The following is a 17,032-nucleotide window of genomic DNA, read 5'->3' as shown; positions in this document are numbered from 1 at the left end:
TCCCAGGGAAGCTGATGACAACCCTTGGCCGCAGGTAGACGGGCACGGGGTGGAGGAGGTAGCCCAGCGGTAGCCGACTTAGGTCTGGCTGGGCTCGCATTTGATCCTTTGTCAGTGCGTTTCGACTGGTGCCCCGCTGACCCGGTGCCACTGCCAGGGCCCTGGGCTGGGACGCAGTGGAGTCGGGTGAGCCTGCGTCCCCCTCGCCCTTTTCCACATCACCCTGGGGTGCTCGCCTCATCCCAGCCTGTAAAGCTTCCGAGGCCCCTAGACTATTTGCCTGCCCTGCCCTGCCCTGCCTGAAGGGCCTGGGCTATAGACTGCTTGTTTGCCCGCCTGGGGCTAGAGACTGCCTGTTTGCCCCGCCCTAGCTAAGAGCTGGGGCTACATAGCGTGTGCTCGCCCTGCCGAGGGCTAGAGACTGCTTGCTTTGCCTGCCTCGACCTGACTGAGGACCAGGCAATAGACCAGTTGCTCACCCCGCCCTGCTTGGGGGCTTGGGCTACAGAAGGTACAGAGCTAATCCTCAGTATAAAGTTTGCACACGGGTGTGACAGCAAGGGGGCGTGGCCTCCCTCCGAGACAGACGGGCCGGGACAGGCCACATCCTCGACAGTGACCTACTGGGGTGCTTTCCAGTCCGACGTTCCTATGATTCTAGGATCCAGTTTTGCTCTCTACCCATGCTCAGCTCTTCCTCCCCATCCTCCTTTAGCGCTATTTCTCACAGGCTCTTGTTGAGGGCAGATGTCCAGTCACTTCAGGAACTGGGAGTGACAGAAGAAGTTTCGGTGGAGTTTCAAGGAAAAGGATTTTATTCCAGCTATTTCCAGATCCTGAAAAAAGATGGAGGTCTAAGGCCAATGCTGGATCTCCTCCATTCAGAGTTTCAGGTGGCATGTGGTTAGCCTGGCCTCCATTATCCTCCTTTATTCCTCCAAGACTGATCTTGCTGCATCAGTGATGATGACACCACCTAGAAGTGTGCTTCTCTCTCCGTTGGCAGTCCAGCAGAGAGTCTACCCTTCAACTTTCCAGCACCCTCATACGTCGTACATGAGAACATAAGAATGGCCGTGCTGGGTCAGACCAATGGTCCATCTAGCCCAGCATCCTGCCTGCCGACAGTGGCCAATGCCAGAGGCTTCAGAGGGAATAAACAGAACATGGCATTTATCAAGTGATCCACTCCTGCTGTCCACTTCCACTCAGAGCATGGGGTTGCATCCCTGACCACCTTGGCTAATAGCCATTGATGGACCTGTCCTCCATGGACTTGTCTAATTCTTTTTTTAACCTACTTATAGTTTTGGCCCTCACAACGTCCCCTGGCAATGAGTTCTACAGGTTGACTGTACTTTGTGTATAGTGGTATTTCATTTTGTTTCTTTTAAACCTTGAGCCTATTAATTTCATTGGGTGACTCCTGGCTCTTGTGTTAAGTGAAGGGATAAATAACACTTCCTTATTCACTTGCTCCACACCATTCATAATTTTATAGATCGCTGTCATATCTCCTCTTACTTTCTTTTCCAAGCTGAAAAGTCCCAGTCTTTTTAATCTCTCCTCCTATGGAATCTGTTTCATATCCCTAATCATTTTCATTGCCCTTCTCTGCACCTCTTCAAGCTGTGAGTGTACCATGGATCTATATAGTGGCATTATGATATTTTATGTCTTATTATCTAGACCTTTCCTATTGATTCCTAACATTGTGTTAGCTTTTTTGACTGCTGCTGCACACTGAGTTTTCAGAGAACCATCCACAATGACTCCAAGTTCTCTTTCTTGAGTGGTAACAGCTAATTTAGACCCCATCATTTTGCATGTATCATTGGGATTATGTTTTCCAATGTACATTATTTTGCATTTATCAACACTGAATTTTATCTGCCATTTTGTTGCTCTGTCACCCAGTTTTGTGAGATCCCTTTGTAACTCTTCACAGTTTGCTTTGGACTTAACTATCTTGAGTGGTTTTGTATCATCTGCAAAATTTGGCACATCATGGCATACCCCTTTTTCCAGCTCTTTTACGACTATGTTGAACAGCACTGGTCCCAGTACAGATCCCTGGGGGACACCACTATTTACCTCTCTCCATTGAGAAAACTGACCATTTATTCCTACCCTTTGTTTCCTATCTTTTAACCAGTTACAGATCCATGAAAGGACCTGCCCTCTTATCCCATGAATGCTTAGTTTGCTTAAAAGCCTTTTGGTGAGGGACCTTGTCAAAGACTGGATCACCTTTGTCCACACAATGATCAGTTGGCAAAAACAAATGGGACAAATGCCCAGTTTTGCCAAAAAAAGTCGAGATGTCAGGGACTGGGCTGAAAAAGGGGACTGTCCTGGCCAAAATGGGATGTATGGTCATCCTTGGTTTCAACCAATTTGCTTGGTACTGAAGTTAGGCTTACTGGCCTTTAATTGCCAGGATCACCTCTGGAACCTTTTTGAAAAATTGATATCGCATTAGCTATCTGCCAGTCATCTGGTACAGAAGCGGATTTAAGGTTACATACTGCGTATTACATATTAGTTCTGCAATTCCATATTTGAGTTCCTTCAGAATTGTTGGGTGAATACCATCTGGTCCTGGTGATTTATGGCTGTTTAATTTATCAATTTGTTCCGAAACCTCCTCTATGACACCTCATGCTGGAACTGTGTCTCAGATTTGTCACCTAAAAATAATGGCTCAGGTGTAAGAATCTCCCTCACATCTTCCGTGGTGAAGACTGATGCAAAGAACTCGTGTAGCTTCTCCACAATGGCCCTATCTTCCTTGAGTGCTCCTTTGGTACCTCAGTCGTCCAGTGCCCACTGATTGTTTGGCAGGCTTCCTGCTTCCGATGTACTTACAGAATGTTCCTGTTAGTTTTTGTGTCTTTTGTTAGTTGCTCTTCCAATTCTTTTTTGGCCTGCCTAGTTATACGTTTACACTTGACTTGCCAATGTACATTCCTTTCTATTTTCCTCAGTAGGGTATGACTCCCAATTTTTAATGGATTTTAAAATAGTTTCTAACGTCTCCCTTCTTGGTTTGAGTACTCATTGTCAAGGCCCCTAGATTCATGATCACTAGAACCTCTGGGAAGAAAGTTTCGTATCAGAGTATTAGAGTTGGAAGCAATCTGTTGGGCTCTCAAATCCTTCCTTCCCCCGTCTGAGGGTGTGTGGTTCAAGGCGTCACTGGCAACACTACAGTAGTGTTTGATGTTAACAATCCAGCACGGATCCACTCCAGCCAACTCTGCAGGGGAGCAGTGGCTCTCTGGGAATGGTCCATAGTCCAGGATAATTATCCTGTGATTCCTGGTTTGACAAGACATGACACTATCCAAAAAAGACAAAAGGCCAGCAGAGCAGGAATCAGCATGGCCAATGTAAATGGTCACTGAAGGATTCAGTGGGACTCTCAGGAGACCTTTAAGGGGAAATGGGGCCAGCCACATCTATGCCATAATGAATTAGCTGCTTCCCAGTCCGAGGGGATGGGCCCGAGGAGAGTCAGGTGATAGCTGAGCAACAGCTGGGCCTTAGAGGGCGGAGTGAGATCAGTGACATTGTGGCTGTTGGAAAGGCTGGCTTGCTCACATGTTCCTGGGGAAGGCCCTGAGCCAAGACTGAGGGGAAAGGGTACACCAGGGAAAACAGCTTGGGGCCAGAGCTCTAGCCATAGGGGAGAAAGAAAGAGACTCTCCAAGGGAGCTCAGAAAGGGGCTGGGAATAGTGCCCAGAAAGTGGGCTGAAAAGATGCCCTAAAAGGCAGAAGAACCTTTGTTTGTGAGACTTCTTGTGTTGTGACGTGGCGGAGGGTTAAGGCATCTCCAGAAGCGCTTAGTGTGTGGAGAGCTGAGGAGACCAATTTTGGGGAGGAACCCTGCAGCAGGGAGCACCTGCAATGCAAGAGTTAGCAGGAGGTACTGTGTGGTATGGCTATGTCCAAGACGGACCGGGAGCTTGGCTGCTCTGATTGAGTCCACTCATTCCTGCTATGGCCTATAAGGTAAATACATACTCCCTGTAGACAGCTGCCAATAATATGGTTTAATCTATGGCTCCTATTCAGTCCACACTGCACTATTTCCTTCTCCTCCTATCTCTGGGTCTGTCCCTTGCCTCCTTTAGAGCACACCTGGGTATCTCTGCTTAGCACGTGCAAGTAGAGCATAAAATAGCATTCAGAAATCTTATACTAGCATGGCCTAGGCACTAACGCACTGGACTGAGCCTTGGGAGACCTGGGTTCTGTTCTTAGCTCTGCTGTGGGCAAGGCCCTGTGCCTGTCCTGTCATCTGTAGAATGCAGATTGTGAGACTGACCTCCTTTGGGAAGCACTTTGAGATGCCTGGTGAAGCCAGAGTTGAGGGGTATTTTATTGTTGTTGAGGTTTCTGAAGGGTCTAACAAAATTATGTTTTGGTAAGAGACCCTACTCCCACCTGGGATCTTAGCCTTTTCCTTACTCCACTAACACAGCCTTCCTTTGAACCCAGGGGAAAATGTTCCCTTTTTCATCTTTCTTTCAAGATAACTTTTATGACAGCTACTGCTGCAGTATTTAGAGCGGACCTCCTTTTTACAGGGACAAGTGGTCCTTCATTCTCTAGCCAAAGTGTCTGCCCAGAGTGGGGACTGACTTTCACCTAGATCAAACGGTGAGTCCAACAGTAATCTTTCCCAACCATTATTCTCACCCTAGAGAGAGGAGGCTGCTGGGTGCTGAGAGCATTAGTCCTTTATTTAAACGGTTCAAAATACAGAAAGTCACCGCGATTAGCTCTGTTTTATGGGGACAGTCACAAGGTCAGGCCATTGTTGATACTGGACACTTATGATCAGTGTGGATACCAGTGAGACACGGTACGCCCGATTTGCAGATCAATAAGGATTAATGTGCAAGGTTTTCTATAGATATACTAACTGAATACAAAGCCTAAAATGAACTACAATATCTCATACTCACTAAGCCTGGAGAGCTAAGCAGACACTCAGAAGGCTGCATATAGGAACGGCTTTCTTCAGGGGCCCGGCCAGCGAGTCAATGGATCCTCTGGTCCGACCGGCAGCACCTCCCACGGAGTCAGGCGTTGATGGATACCCCCCTTTGTCTAAGTAGTGACTTCTTATCCCTTTCTATGCACAACTTTCACCTCATTACCCCTCTATTAATTATTACATATTCTATCACCTACATCAGGCTCTCACCCTTGACTACATTCCATTCTCACCAGGATAATTGGGGTCGTCAAAACAACATCGGGTGATAAGAGGGATGGCGAGAACATATGCCCCTTGACAGTAGAAAAAATGTACCCCCAGCTGTTCAAGGCTAACCTATTACTCCCATCACCGTTATCCATGTGCAGCTGCAAGCAAGCATGTTATGTATGTCGTCTTATGTGCCCTGGCATGCAGAAACGGAGACATCTGCAAGGTCACTCAGTGATCCTGTTTGTCTCTGCCAACTGGAAGATGTCAGGCTGTGGAGGCCAGAATAGTCAATCAAGCAACTGAAGCTATGCTAGGCCTCAAAACTGTGGTCAGGCAACTCAAATTGCACTGGGCCTCCAACAGCCAGTACATCTCAGTACCTGTCCAAGTGGATCAGGCTCTGTACTATCCTCAGGGTCCCTTATGCCCAAGGGACTCAAAACCCATTCATCTAGGGATAAGGCAAACGCTGACTTTTTGTAGATGTATCCCAGTAGTTGAGATCTGTAAAGCTGCTACTTGGCGCTCAATCCGTGCAGTCACAAGACATTACTCAATGGACTTGGTATCCAGATCAGAATTCCAATTCGCCAGAGCGGTGCCACAGTTTCTCATCAACTAGTCCTTCTCCCACCATCCTCAGGAGGCTGCATCGCCTGCTAAGCTCCCACACGTGGCTACGTGCAGAAGCCACTTGAAGAAGAAATGGAGGATACTCACCAGTAATCCGAGTTTCTTCTAAATGAGACTCTGCACATCCATGCTCCCTGCTCAGCTTTCGCACTTCCTTGGAGCCCTGTCACATCTGAGGGGCTCCAGGAGTGCGGTGGAAGGAGCTGAGGTGACTGGAGCGCTCTGAGCCCTTTCATAGCCTTGTTCTTGGCATGTTCAAAGGCACAGTGGTGCCTACCAGGCACCGCTGCTAGAGGTTTCCACCAGCCCGGCTGCACCCAGGAGTGGGAGTGTGCAGGGGCTTGTCTCCGAGTACTCCCGTTAATGATAAGTAGCATTAACGTTCCTGACTTTGTGAACTGGATCCTGGCACGGCTGACTCTCAGGAGCGGGCTGCTCCACACAGTGAAAACTTGGATCATCTGGGAGAGCCTTGTAGGGTCTTGCTGAAGCATATAAACACATTTACTCACACCCTCAATAGGACTGGCAGAATCAGCAGCCAACGAATGAAAACCTCATGGGTTCGCCCCCCAGCCCCCAGAAAAGAGCTCCACCCAGTGTCGTATTTCAAATAAATGAGATATGGCAGGTCTGATAATGGTGATGGAGCTTGGGCCGGAGCCTCCCAGGAGTAGCCAGAGACATGTTTAAAAAGCCCTTCCGCTAATAGGAACTAGAGGTGTGAAAGGGAGGTTTTACCCTCACTCCTTTGTAGACCCCCAGGCAGGAGGACCAAGCCCCGGGGAATGACCCATGAGCATGGCCGTGCTGCTGCATCATCTCCCCAACAGAGGAGCAGAGCAGCCCTGCCAAGGGAATGGAAATGAGGGGTTGCTTCTGTGACTCTGCAGCTCTGTGTGAGTAAAGAACCCCTGCTTCCCTCTGCTCCAGCATGGCTGGTTCCAGGCAATTACTATCATTGTCTGCTAGAGAAGTACTAAGTGGTGACAGCAGGCCAAACCCTTCTCCTTCCCCTTCTGCCATCACAGCCGTGCTCCTCCTGGCCACCATCATGTGGGCTTGTGCTTCTCACCTTGCCAAGGCCCAGACAATGGCACAACGTGCTGACAAGGATCTGAAACAACGCAGGTGAGGAAATGAGCCAGGGAAGGACCTAGGAATGACGTGAAATTTTCTTACCCGTGTAAATAACATTTCCTGCAGCCTCCTAATTCTCCTAATTTGGGGTTTCAGATTTTAGTAATTTATTACAATAAAAGTGAGCTGACAAGGTGCATTTGGGATGCTGGTGAATGTGTCTCCCGTAATAAGGAACCCTGAGCTGCTCCTGTGAGGACTGATAGCTCTTGTCCCTCTATCAGTGAGTGCTGTTTTCACTCAGTTTAATCGGAGAGCTGGGAAAAGACTATTACACAATTCTGTGGCTATTTGGTTGCAATTTTCAGTAATTTTGCTTTGGTTGCATTCACAGCCCTGTTGTGTTTGCTTTCCATGGATCTTGTGTTGAGCAACTTTATTGGCAAGAATGTCACAGAAACAATGAATCTGAGAGAATATTCACAGGATGTGAAGTTTTAACCTTGAACGCAACTATTCATGCTCATCCAGTCAGAGAACAGAATGAATACAATGTGACCTGTGAGTTTAATAATCAACACATCTCAGATTTTAGACCTGAAATATTTGCAGCAAGCTGCTTGCATACAATCTATGGGCCATCAAGTAATCACCAGTAAAAAACAAACTCAAGCCTGTAAGCTGCTTGCAGGCCATTTCTGAACAACAACAAAAAGAGTCTAGTCTGAGGTCCGTCTAGTTCACTGTTGTATTTCCGAAAGCGACCAGAACTAGGTGCATCGGAGGAAAAGAGTAGGAACCCTACAGTAACAGATGTGGGGCAACTGGTCCCCTCACAGGTCTCATTCTGGTCTCTAATAGTAAGATACTGGCTTAAACCATGAAGCTTGAACTCTAATATCCCTTCTACAATTTTTGTTATAATTAATGACAACTCTGGATATTCTGGTGATCCATATAATGTCCAGTAGCTTTATGAACCTTACTAGATTCTTGGTCTCAATAACATCATATGGCTGTGAGTTCCACTGTCTAATTACATGAATCTTTTTAAAATAGAGTAATCCACTTTATTTAACTCAATAATATCCTGCAGCAGTGAGTTCCAGAGGTTAGTTATGTGGGTCTTTTTGATTGTTTTAAATGTGCTGTCATTTAAGTCATGGAAGAGAAAACCAACAGGACAAATGGTCTCTGGACTTTGGATCAGGCCCAAAGAAAGAAGTGTATAGTTTAATTTTAGGGTGGGGATTGGGTTTGTGACGTTCACTACCAAGCCACAAATATTGGGCCTAATTCTCAATATTAAAATGTTGAAGGGAAAGATGGAGTCTATCTAGAGCAAGAGATGAACCTCTGTGAGCTGGATGGAGTTGTAACAGGCTGTCTGTCTCTCCCCAGGTGAATGGCAGTGACGGGATGTTTAAATACGAGGAGATTGTCCTGGAGAGGGTAAGTGAGATGGTGGTGCTTTCCTAAGTGGTGTAGCTCTGAGGCTGTGGGTCGCCATGTGGGTTTGCTTATTGCAGGAGGGGAGAGCATCAGCACCAGCTGAACACTCACAGGCTGAAAAGCAGCGTTTTTACTGTGCACTATATTCTCCCCCAAGCCATCTCCCACGCACGCACCCTCCCACCTGCTTGCCTAGCTGGCTGCCTGACACATGCATGCACACAGGATGCATGAGGGGTCTCACACATACACATGTGCTGCTACAGAGGAAGGAGAAGTCTCTTTCTCTCTCACGTGCACACACGCACAAGATGGAGAATAGATAGGGTCAGAAATCAACAAACAGGCACATGAATTCAGCTGTGCACTTTTCTGGCCTGTGAGCTCCTTGTGTATCACTTCAATGTATCAGTCATGGTGATATTAAACAGGAGAGACAGGTTTTCTAGTAAACTGGGCTGGAATGGGGGAATTTCTGCCTGGGCCTTTTCCTTGTCTCTCTATGAGTTACTGACGATGTAGGGCTGATGGCATATACTTACAGACAAGAGCTAAAATTAGCTCCCACACAGGACCTTGTACTAGAATGAGTTGGGACTTTCGGCAGAACATGTATCTCCGCCACACATTAATTCCTTCCATCCTCTGCGAGGCTTAGTCAGGCATTGCTACAGGTCCTGTGTGGGAGGAAGGTACGAAGTCCTGGAGTCCGTGCTGCAGCCACTCAGGAAGGGGACTTTCCCGGTAACTCCCAGATGAGCAGTGATGGAGAAGAGAGACTGCCCTGGAGCAAAGCAGGGAGAGGACTCCCGCAGGACTGGGTAGGCTCAACGGGGACTGGTTTACTTAGCTCCCTAGAATGTCAAAGGGCCAGAATCTGCCCTCAGACACACAGGCAGCTCTGCTGAAGGCAGTGGGATCTGTGGAGCTGCACCCCTGAGGCCAGAATGTTGAGCTCTCTAGCATAGTTGTATTAAAACTCTGTCCTTCCCACACCATGAGGGCCTCAGCCCAGGCTCCACAAGCACGAGGATAAGAACCGAGCTCCTGCCTCCCCCCAGCAAAACAGTGAGTTGCATGTAAGAAAGCAAGGAGCTTATTTTGATGGATGCTTTAGGAGCCCAGGTGGCCAGTGTGTCAGCCTGTGCAGGTGCATAACTCTGTGACGCAGATCAGTGACAAAATGTCCTGGTGGTCCAGGGCACCAACTAACCCATTTCTTCCAACCGCCATCTGCCCTGGGGTCTCTGCGTCAAGGTAAAGCTGGGCTTTGCGCCCTTCGTACAGCGTGAAATGGCCTGAGGAGACATGCTGGCATTCCGATACCATGTGGGGTCGGGAATGCATATGAAATGGCATCAGCACATCACCACATGACGTGGGAAATCAGCTGGTGAATGCCAGGCCAGCCTCAGCCTCAGGTTGGCCAGGAGAGCAGCAGCTTTATGGCCACTGTTTCATTTGCATGGCACCTAGCTGCCATCCTCCAGGATCTGGGTTTCGTCCCATGAGCCCAGGCAGTCACAGTGAACTGTGCCATCCGGGCTTGGCTGGGCTCAGACCTCAATAGCTAGGGGACAGGGAGATGTTCTTGCACGTAGGTAACCAGATCACGCCAGGGTAAAGGGATTCCCTCTGGTTATTCTGTTGTACTGGAGTTAGGCGCCAATGTGCAGCCGCAGAACAGGAAGTAGGACAGATCTGCGGAGATTCTGCCCTGAAAACCTGCCCCTTCGCAGTCATGGCAGAAATCTCTGGCTGGGAACTCACCATTGCGCAGTCCGGGGCACCTTTCTCACTGAAGGCAGCAAGTCTCAGCAGGCCCGTAAGAGCCCAGCTAGCTGTTAACAGCCTCTCTGGGACTTGAGCCCTTCTGTAGATCCTTCTGAAGGTGGTTTTTGTCAGGCAGAGTCCTAGTCTGGTCCTGGATTATCAGTCTGGATGATCGATGGTGCGCAGAAATCACCCCCTTTTCGTGGGCTGCCTGCTGCCTGCTCTAGGCTGAGCTCAGAAGGCAGGGGGCATGCCCCCAGGCAGGGGTGGCCTCTCCATGGCATTTGACACAGCTGTCCCTGGAATGCTGCTGTCTCAGCCAGAGACATGGCAGGGGCGAGCAGGATCACCCTGAGCGCACTTCACTTGTTCCTCTCAAGCTGCACAGGGAGTCATGAAAGGCCCCTGCTCCTCCGTTTCCTGAGCCCCACCCAGAGAACCCCACAAGGATCCATCCTGTCTTTCCAACAGCTGTGAGATGCCACTAGAGGAGATGATGAAACTGGGGCTGAGATGCCAGCCGCATAGAGCGGACGCCAGCTTTGCTCCCCTTCACATTAGACAAATCACAGCGTCTCCCAGCACTCCGTGGGCCTAGCTGAAGCTCCATCCTGGAAAGTCCTGGGTGGTGCTGGTCAGGAGAGTGAAGTACATTGAACTCTCTGCTTCTGTAGTGTTCTCTTCTGTGGAAGCGTCTGCCCTCACATCATAAAGAGAGTCCACAGCTCTGGTGACCACTGGACCCTGGGCTGCCATTGGACACTCAGATAAGCACAGATGTGACAAACACCCCTTTCCGCCTGTAGCTGTGAGGAGACATCAGTGTTCCATGGACTCCTGACCCGGTAATTGTAAGATACTATCACACTAGGCTGGCTGCTTCCAAAGCTGCAATCAGGTCAGAACGCAGCGGCAGGGAATTGTTTCATTAGTTCTAGAGACCAAAGGCCAGATTCGACACTTGGTTTACCCAGGATTTACTGAGTATTGCTCAGTCTGGTTCCCATGAAATCCCTGAAACGATATTGTAAGAACAAAGCTGAGGGATTGTGCTCGGGTGCTGGGTGCAGCTATTCCAGCAGTAACCGAGGAAATTCTTCCCCAGTAAGAAGCACAGTAGCTCTCAAGGAGTTTGTTTGGTAAGATTAAAAATCTCTCCCTACACAAAGAGACCCCATCCTCTGCGAGAGCAGCAGTATCTTGTGCTCACATCTTGAACAGCCCTGATGCAGGCTAGACATTTCTCTGCGCCTGCTTTCTTCTTGTCTGCCACAGGAAGTTCAATGGCTCTAAGATCTTTTATTTCAGCCGATCAAGTTCTCAGCTCACAATATGGGTTGCCCCATCGTAGTTAGACATGATCAGTGGCTCAAGTTCTGGGGCAATGATCCTATATCATAAAACAACCTTCTTCTTTAGTAGCACAAGTTACCTGGGGAACATAGCCAAGGCAGCAGTGCAGGAATCTCCAGATGACAGGAACCCACTCTGCAGCTGCAGCTGTCCCAAGACTCACCATAAAGAAGCTGGAACTCAGCCTAACGCAGGGAGAGTAACCTCAGAGCAGGAGAAGCAGCTTTTATTCTTCTCATAGAACCAAAGGTTACCTGTCTGGTGCCTGCTTGTCAGATACAGATTCCAGCCCACATAACAGCAACCAGGAGCTCCCAGAGCGCAGGGGGGAGGAACATTTCAACACCTCCTGAGCCGCCTTCACATCCTACGAATAATTGGAAATCATATGCAAATGTTATCACATAGAATTCAACTGCTCTCCCCCCCCCCACCATTTCTGCAAGCCACACACACAAAAAGCGCCTTTTAAATTGGTCTAGAAAATCTACAGCGTATGGAAGCGATTCACCTTTTTGCAGTTCTATTCTCAATGTATTATGATACCCAAATGAACAAGAGGATTTTGTTCAGTTCTGGATTTATTTCCCTCAATCCAATGGGCTAAGAAAAGCTAATTTTTTATGGAAAATCTCAATTTTATAATCCACAAGACTGCTGAGATCACTTGTGGTTCATAGATTTCATTCCTCAGTACAGCCAGCTCGTGTTGGAGTTCTTCTATTCATGGCAGTGCAGCAAAAAAACAGGCATTGCTTTTGGTTTTTCTCCAGCATCTTGTGTGGTTTTCAAATGGATTCACTGTGTGAGCTTCGCTAATTCACTTTGTTTCTCGATGCCCGGTTTCTTTATCTGGGAAATGGGATAGTCCTGGTAAGGATACGTACCTCACAGCGCTGTTGTGAGACAATGCCTTTACAGTGCGTTGCACATGTACCATCTCCTGGGTTTCTTGTCATGACATAGAAAAGTGCTCGGCATTGTCTGAAGAGCCGGTACATGTGATGAACGCAGTTGTTCACAGTGGGGAGAAGAAGAAGAGTCCCAGAGAACCGGATCGTGAAAACTAATGACCAGGTGGTCCAGCTCACATGGACTCTCCAGGGAGTGGTGTCAGTGTCTGCAGCCCCTCCCGTCCGTGATTGTGTTCAAAGCCCTGGGCGTTATTGGCACCCCCCAGATCAGAATATATCTAATCCTCTGAATGTTCCCATCCTCTGGCTGGGGCTCTTCACAAGCACAGCTGTTCAAGGGGGGACCCCGGGCAGATAATGTCAATGCTTGTCTGGCAGCTGACACACGCCTCCCTCCATCTCGGGCTGGGCACCCAATCACCACATTGATCAGCATCAGTTCTCTAGGGCTGTGGGCCAGAAAGCTGACACTGAGTCTGGCGATACTCCCTTGTGCAAAGCCATGACAGGATGAGGCTTCAAGATGTCAGCCTTACTGTATGAGGAGACAAGGAGAAAATAGGCTTATTTCCAAGTCAGAACGGGACAGAAAAACAGGTGGTCGTGTTCACCTCAGCCCCGGGTAGGAGCATGGAACTCAATCCAAAGGCGTGGCACTAAGGGGCTGCTGCAGGCAAGGAGAAGAGCCATGCTGCTGTGTTTGTGCCGGGGGATGGGGCGTGGGCAGCAGATGCATTCTCCTAGGCACTGGAATAGCGCAGTGAGCGGTGGGCCGTAAGAATCCAAACGGGACAGGAAAACTGGATGTTCAGCACTGCCCCCCTTTGTCACCAAAGACGTTTCAATAGGAAAATGCTCAAGTAACTTCCTTGTTTTTCGTGTGTCAGAAAGGAGGACACGCTGCATAACGTGATTCTGCACTGTCTCAGCCCTCTTTCCCCAGACCCATAATAGAGCATCGTGTGCACAGTGCCATTCCGGAGCTATCTGTCAATAGAGACCTCGGGCCTGGTTCTCCACGCACACCAGCGCACCTCAGGAATGCCCTGCCGAAGTCAATAGTTACCCCAGTGTAAAATGGGGCATCTGAGAGAGTCGCTGCAAATATCCTATTTCTGGAGTCCTTCCCTTAAGAGCCGCTATGCTGATCCCCTGTGCCGCTGGGAGAGGTAGGATCAGACATCATGGTACCGACACAAGCCGGGCGTCTCACCACTGACAGAGATATTGGGATCTACTCTTTGACGCTGACATTGATGGTAGATTGACCCCTTGCTCCACCAGGGCCCTTGCCTGGCTCAGTCTGTCAACATAGACGTGGCTACTGAGGGCGGGGAGCTCTGGCTCCTAGCATCCCACCTTCTCAGCATGCCTTGCTGTAGTGTCAGAGCACCTCACGCCATGTGAATCACTGTCCTCTCATCCTGCTGAGAGCCAGGTAGACCCGGATGAACCCAGATTCTGCAAGAGCGACATTGCCCCAGAAAGAGACCCCTCCTGAGAGCCTCTGCTGTGGGAGGGATTCACTGGCAGGCACCAGCAGAGCGGGGAGGGCGGTGCCCAGTCCAGCTTCTGGCTGGGAATGCACAAGAGAGCGAGTTTCCCTCATCAGAAAGGCTCCCTGTGTTTTTGTTCTCTCCCAGGGTAACTCTGGCCTTGGCTTCAGCATTGCAGGGGGAATTGATAATCCTCATGTTCCTGACGATCCAGGGATTTTCATCACAAAAATCATCCCTGGTGGCGCTGCAGCGATGGATGGCCGGCTAGGGTGAGTACCTGAAACCTGCTCTGCTGTCCTAGCACGATGCAGCGGGGGCATTAGCAGCAGCTCGACCCGGCTTTGATGCTGCATGGGTCGGTGCGCAGGGCCCTCGCACTTTGCCAAGCCCCACTGACAGGTGGACTTGGAGCACAGGGCTAATGCCCACGACTTTCCGGCAGCGCAGACCTGGATCACCAATGCAGTGAGTTGGTGAGTCTCAGCTGAGTCGGAGAATTTGTTCACACAAACTCCCATGGGGCTTGGTATGTTTGCCTGTCTCTCCTCAGGGGTACCAGGCCAGCCTCAGGACGGGGACCAGCAGAATTCTGGGGTGCTGTGGTAGCAAGAAACCACGGGTTGGAACTGGAGTCCAGCCTTTGAGTAGCAGGCATGGTGCTGGGAGGACCAGGAGAGGGGAGAACGGGGTAATGGGGTAAGCAGAGGGTGATTCGGGACAAGAGAATTTGGGGACAGGTTTGTTTTCCTATTCTCTCTCTTCACCCCAATGAGAGATCCAGCCCCAGGCCCCTCTCTCCATGTCAAGGATTTGCCATGTCTCCCCCTCCCTCACCCCACTGAGGGGTCTCCCTCACCTCTCTGGCATGCTGAAGGATCCCCTTCCTGCAGGATATTCCACTCGCCACAGTAGGTGCCTCCTCCTCCTGGCTGCTCTTTCCAGGTCCAAGGCCCCTTCTGCTGCTCGTTGCATGCCCTGCGGCCGCTCTCTCACTCTGCGACTCAGGCTGCTCCTTCTTCATGACTTGGCCCTCCAGCCAGGTCACTGGGGATGTTTCCCCCTGCCAGGGGATCCAGGTCTTTCCTTACAGCAGGTTTAGGCAGTCTTCCAATCACTGCCCCCTGGTGCCACTTCTCCAGTGGCTGGCAGGGGAACCCAGGCCCTCCCTCTACTCCAGGTCCCAGCTCAGGGATCCTCTGATAAACAGCCAAGGTCTGCGCAATCTTGAATCTTGCTGCCTTTTCCCTGAGACTTTCCTGCTTCTTCTGGCTTTCCTGCCCAAGTTCTGCCAACCCAAACTCCCTCCTCCCAGGGAATAATTGCAGACCAATGTCGATAACTCCACACGCACCTCCCTTCCCGCAGGGAGTGACTGCAAACTGCTTGCCTGCAGTCCCTCTCTGCTATCAGCTCCCTGGCTTTAGAGACGCCCCGCCTGTTCCTGCACAGGTTAGCTTCTCCTAGCTAGGACTTTCCTCTCAACCTGATAGGTTAATTGGCCCACCCGGCCTCCATTAACCCCTTGGGGTCAGTGTGGGGGATCGCCCCATCACAGGCCCTAGTCCACCCACCACCTCCTAAGTGGCTGGGCCTGGCTTGAGAGTCTGTCTGCACTGTAACCCTGTCCGCAAGCCCAGTGACCTGATTCCGCATCTCTCGGTTCAGTCGGATGGAACGAGAGAGCTGTATTTGCAGCGGAGTTCACTGGGGTCTGGGGGCAGATCTGTGGCCTAGGCCAAGGTGTGGAGAGCCCAGAGGAGATTCAGGGGATTCCAAGGAGATTCCCCAGAGCCCTGCAAACACCATAATGAGAGCATCTGGGGCTCACCCGGGGCTGCATGTGCTGCTTGCAGGGTGAACGACTGCGTCCTGCGGGTCAATGAGGTGGATGTGTCTGAGGTGGTGCACAGCAAAGCTGTGGAGGCACTGAAGGAAGCAGGCCCTGTGGTTCGACTTGTGGTGCGTCGGAGGCAACCCCCACCCGAGACGATAATGGAAGTTAACCTGATGAAAGGACCCAAAGGTGAAATCTCTTGGCGTAGCATAAACCGGCCCCATCACCTGGACAGAAATGGCCTGGGGGCTGCGGCTCAGGACTGCGGGGCAGCAGCAGAGCTGTGTGGGGCGGGGAAATCCTGGTTTGGTGTTTGTGCAGCACACCAGTTGGACAGATGTGTGGTAGCCTGAGAACAGCCCCTCCTGACAGTCCTATGTGCTCCGAGACCAGAGCCCCCGGCTCTCCATCCACGCCATGTTCTTAGCTAGATGAAAGTAGCAGTTCACAAACAGGCGGCACTGCATGATCACTTGGATGGAGGAGCCAAGGGAGCCAACTCCCAACATGGTTGTAAATGCCCCTGGTCCCCGGGGTGGTTTTTCCGCCCACCACCCAGTGACCCTGGCCGAGGTCTCGTCAGTCTCCTCTCACTGCCTTTGTTTCCCCTCAGGACTAGGATTCAGCATTGCAGGTGGCATTGGAAACCAGCACATCCCAGGCGACAACAGCATCTACATCACTAAGATCATTGATGGAGGGGCTGCTCAGAAGGACGGCCGGCTTCAGATCGGAGACCGGCTGCTAGCGGTGAGCACACACCCCTTCCTGTGGGCTCTGGAGACCCGCGGAGGGAGGGTTCTGTGAGTTACCGACTCTGACACCCTCTGCCCAGCCCTGGCTCTAGCTCCATTGGCAGCATGGGCCCTTTCGCCCCACCGAAGAGCCCTAGCCCCGCCTTCCCCAGGCCTGTGCCCGTTGGTCATTGCCGGGGGGCTGCTTCGCCCCATGGCGGTGAGCAGGAGTTGCTGAGTTTTACTCAGTAATAATTGGCTGTCAGTGACAGTCCCACCAGATGGATCCCCATCAGGGCAGAGCAGAAGGGGCAGGGGAGAGCTTGCCCCAGGATAGACCAGTGGGTCCCGGCTGCTTTGCATCACCAGGGCGACACGGAGCAGCTTGTGCAAGCTGGTGAGTCTGGCCTGTCGTAGGTGTGGTTGTTCACACCGCTGTTTGCTGACAAGATGAATGTGCCGGCAGCGCTAGGGCTGGGGCGAATTCCCCAACGGGAACAGTCAGGTAAACGCTTGCACTCAGTTAGGGATTCCCGCA

General features: G+C 50.6%; 1 protein-coding gene across 5 annotated transcripts in view; it reads left to right on the top strand.

Moving 5' to 3' along the window:
- Nucleotides 1-17,032, top strand: part of DLG3 (discs large MAGUK scaffold protein 3) — a 186,803-nt gene that overhangs the window by 90,910 nt on the left and 78,861 nt on the right. For all 5 annotated transcript variants that reach the window (XM_067547973.1, XM_067547972.1, XM_067547978.1 and 2 more), the window contains 4 exons: nucleotides 8,337-8,387; nucleotides 14,071-14,195; nucleotides 15,780-15,949; nucleotides 16,374-16,510. In XM_067547973.1, coding sequence (XP_067404074.1) covers nucleotides 8,337-8,387; nucleotides 14,071-14,195; nucleotides 15,780-15,949; nucleotides 16,374-16,510 — 483 coding nt within the window. The remainder of the gene's footprint in view (nucleotides 1-8,336; nucleotides 8,388-14,070; nucleotides 14,196-15,779; nucleotides 15,950-16,373; nucleotides 16,511-17,032) is intronic.

The sequence above is a fragment of the Emydura macquarii genome, unplaced genomic scaffold, assembly GCF_026122565.2.
Source record: "Emydura macquarii macquarii isolate MOO-44397 ecotype Brisbane River unplaced genomic scaffold, CSIRO-AGI_Emac_v2 contig_1253, whole genome shotgun sequence".
Taxonomy (NCBI): domain Eukaryota; kingdom Metazoa; phylum Chordata; order Testudines; family Chelidae; genus Emydura; species Emydura macquarii.
This window is presented reverse-complemented; position numbering and strand designations above follow the sequence as displayed.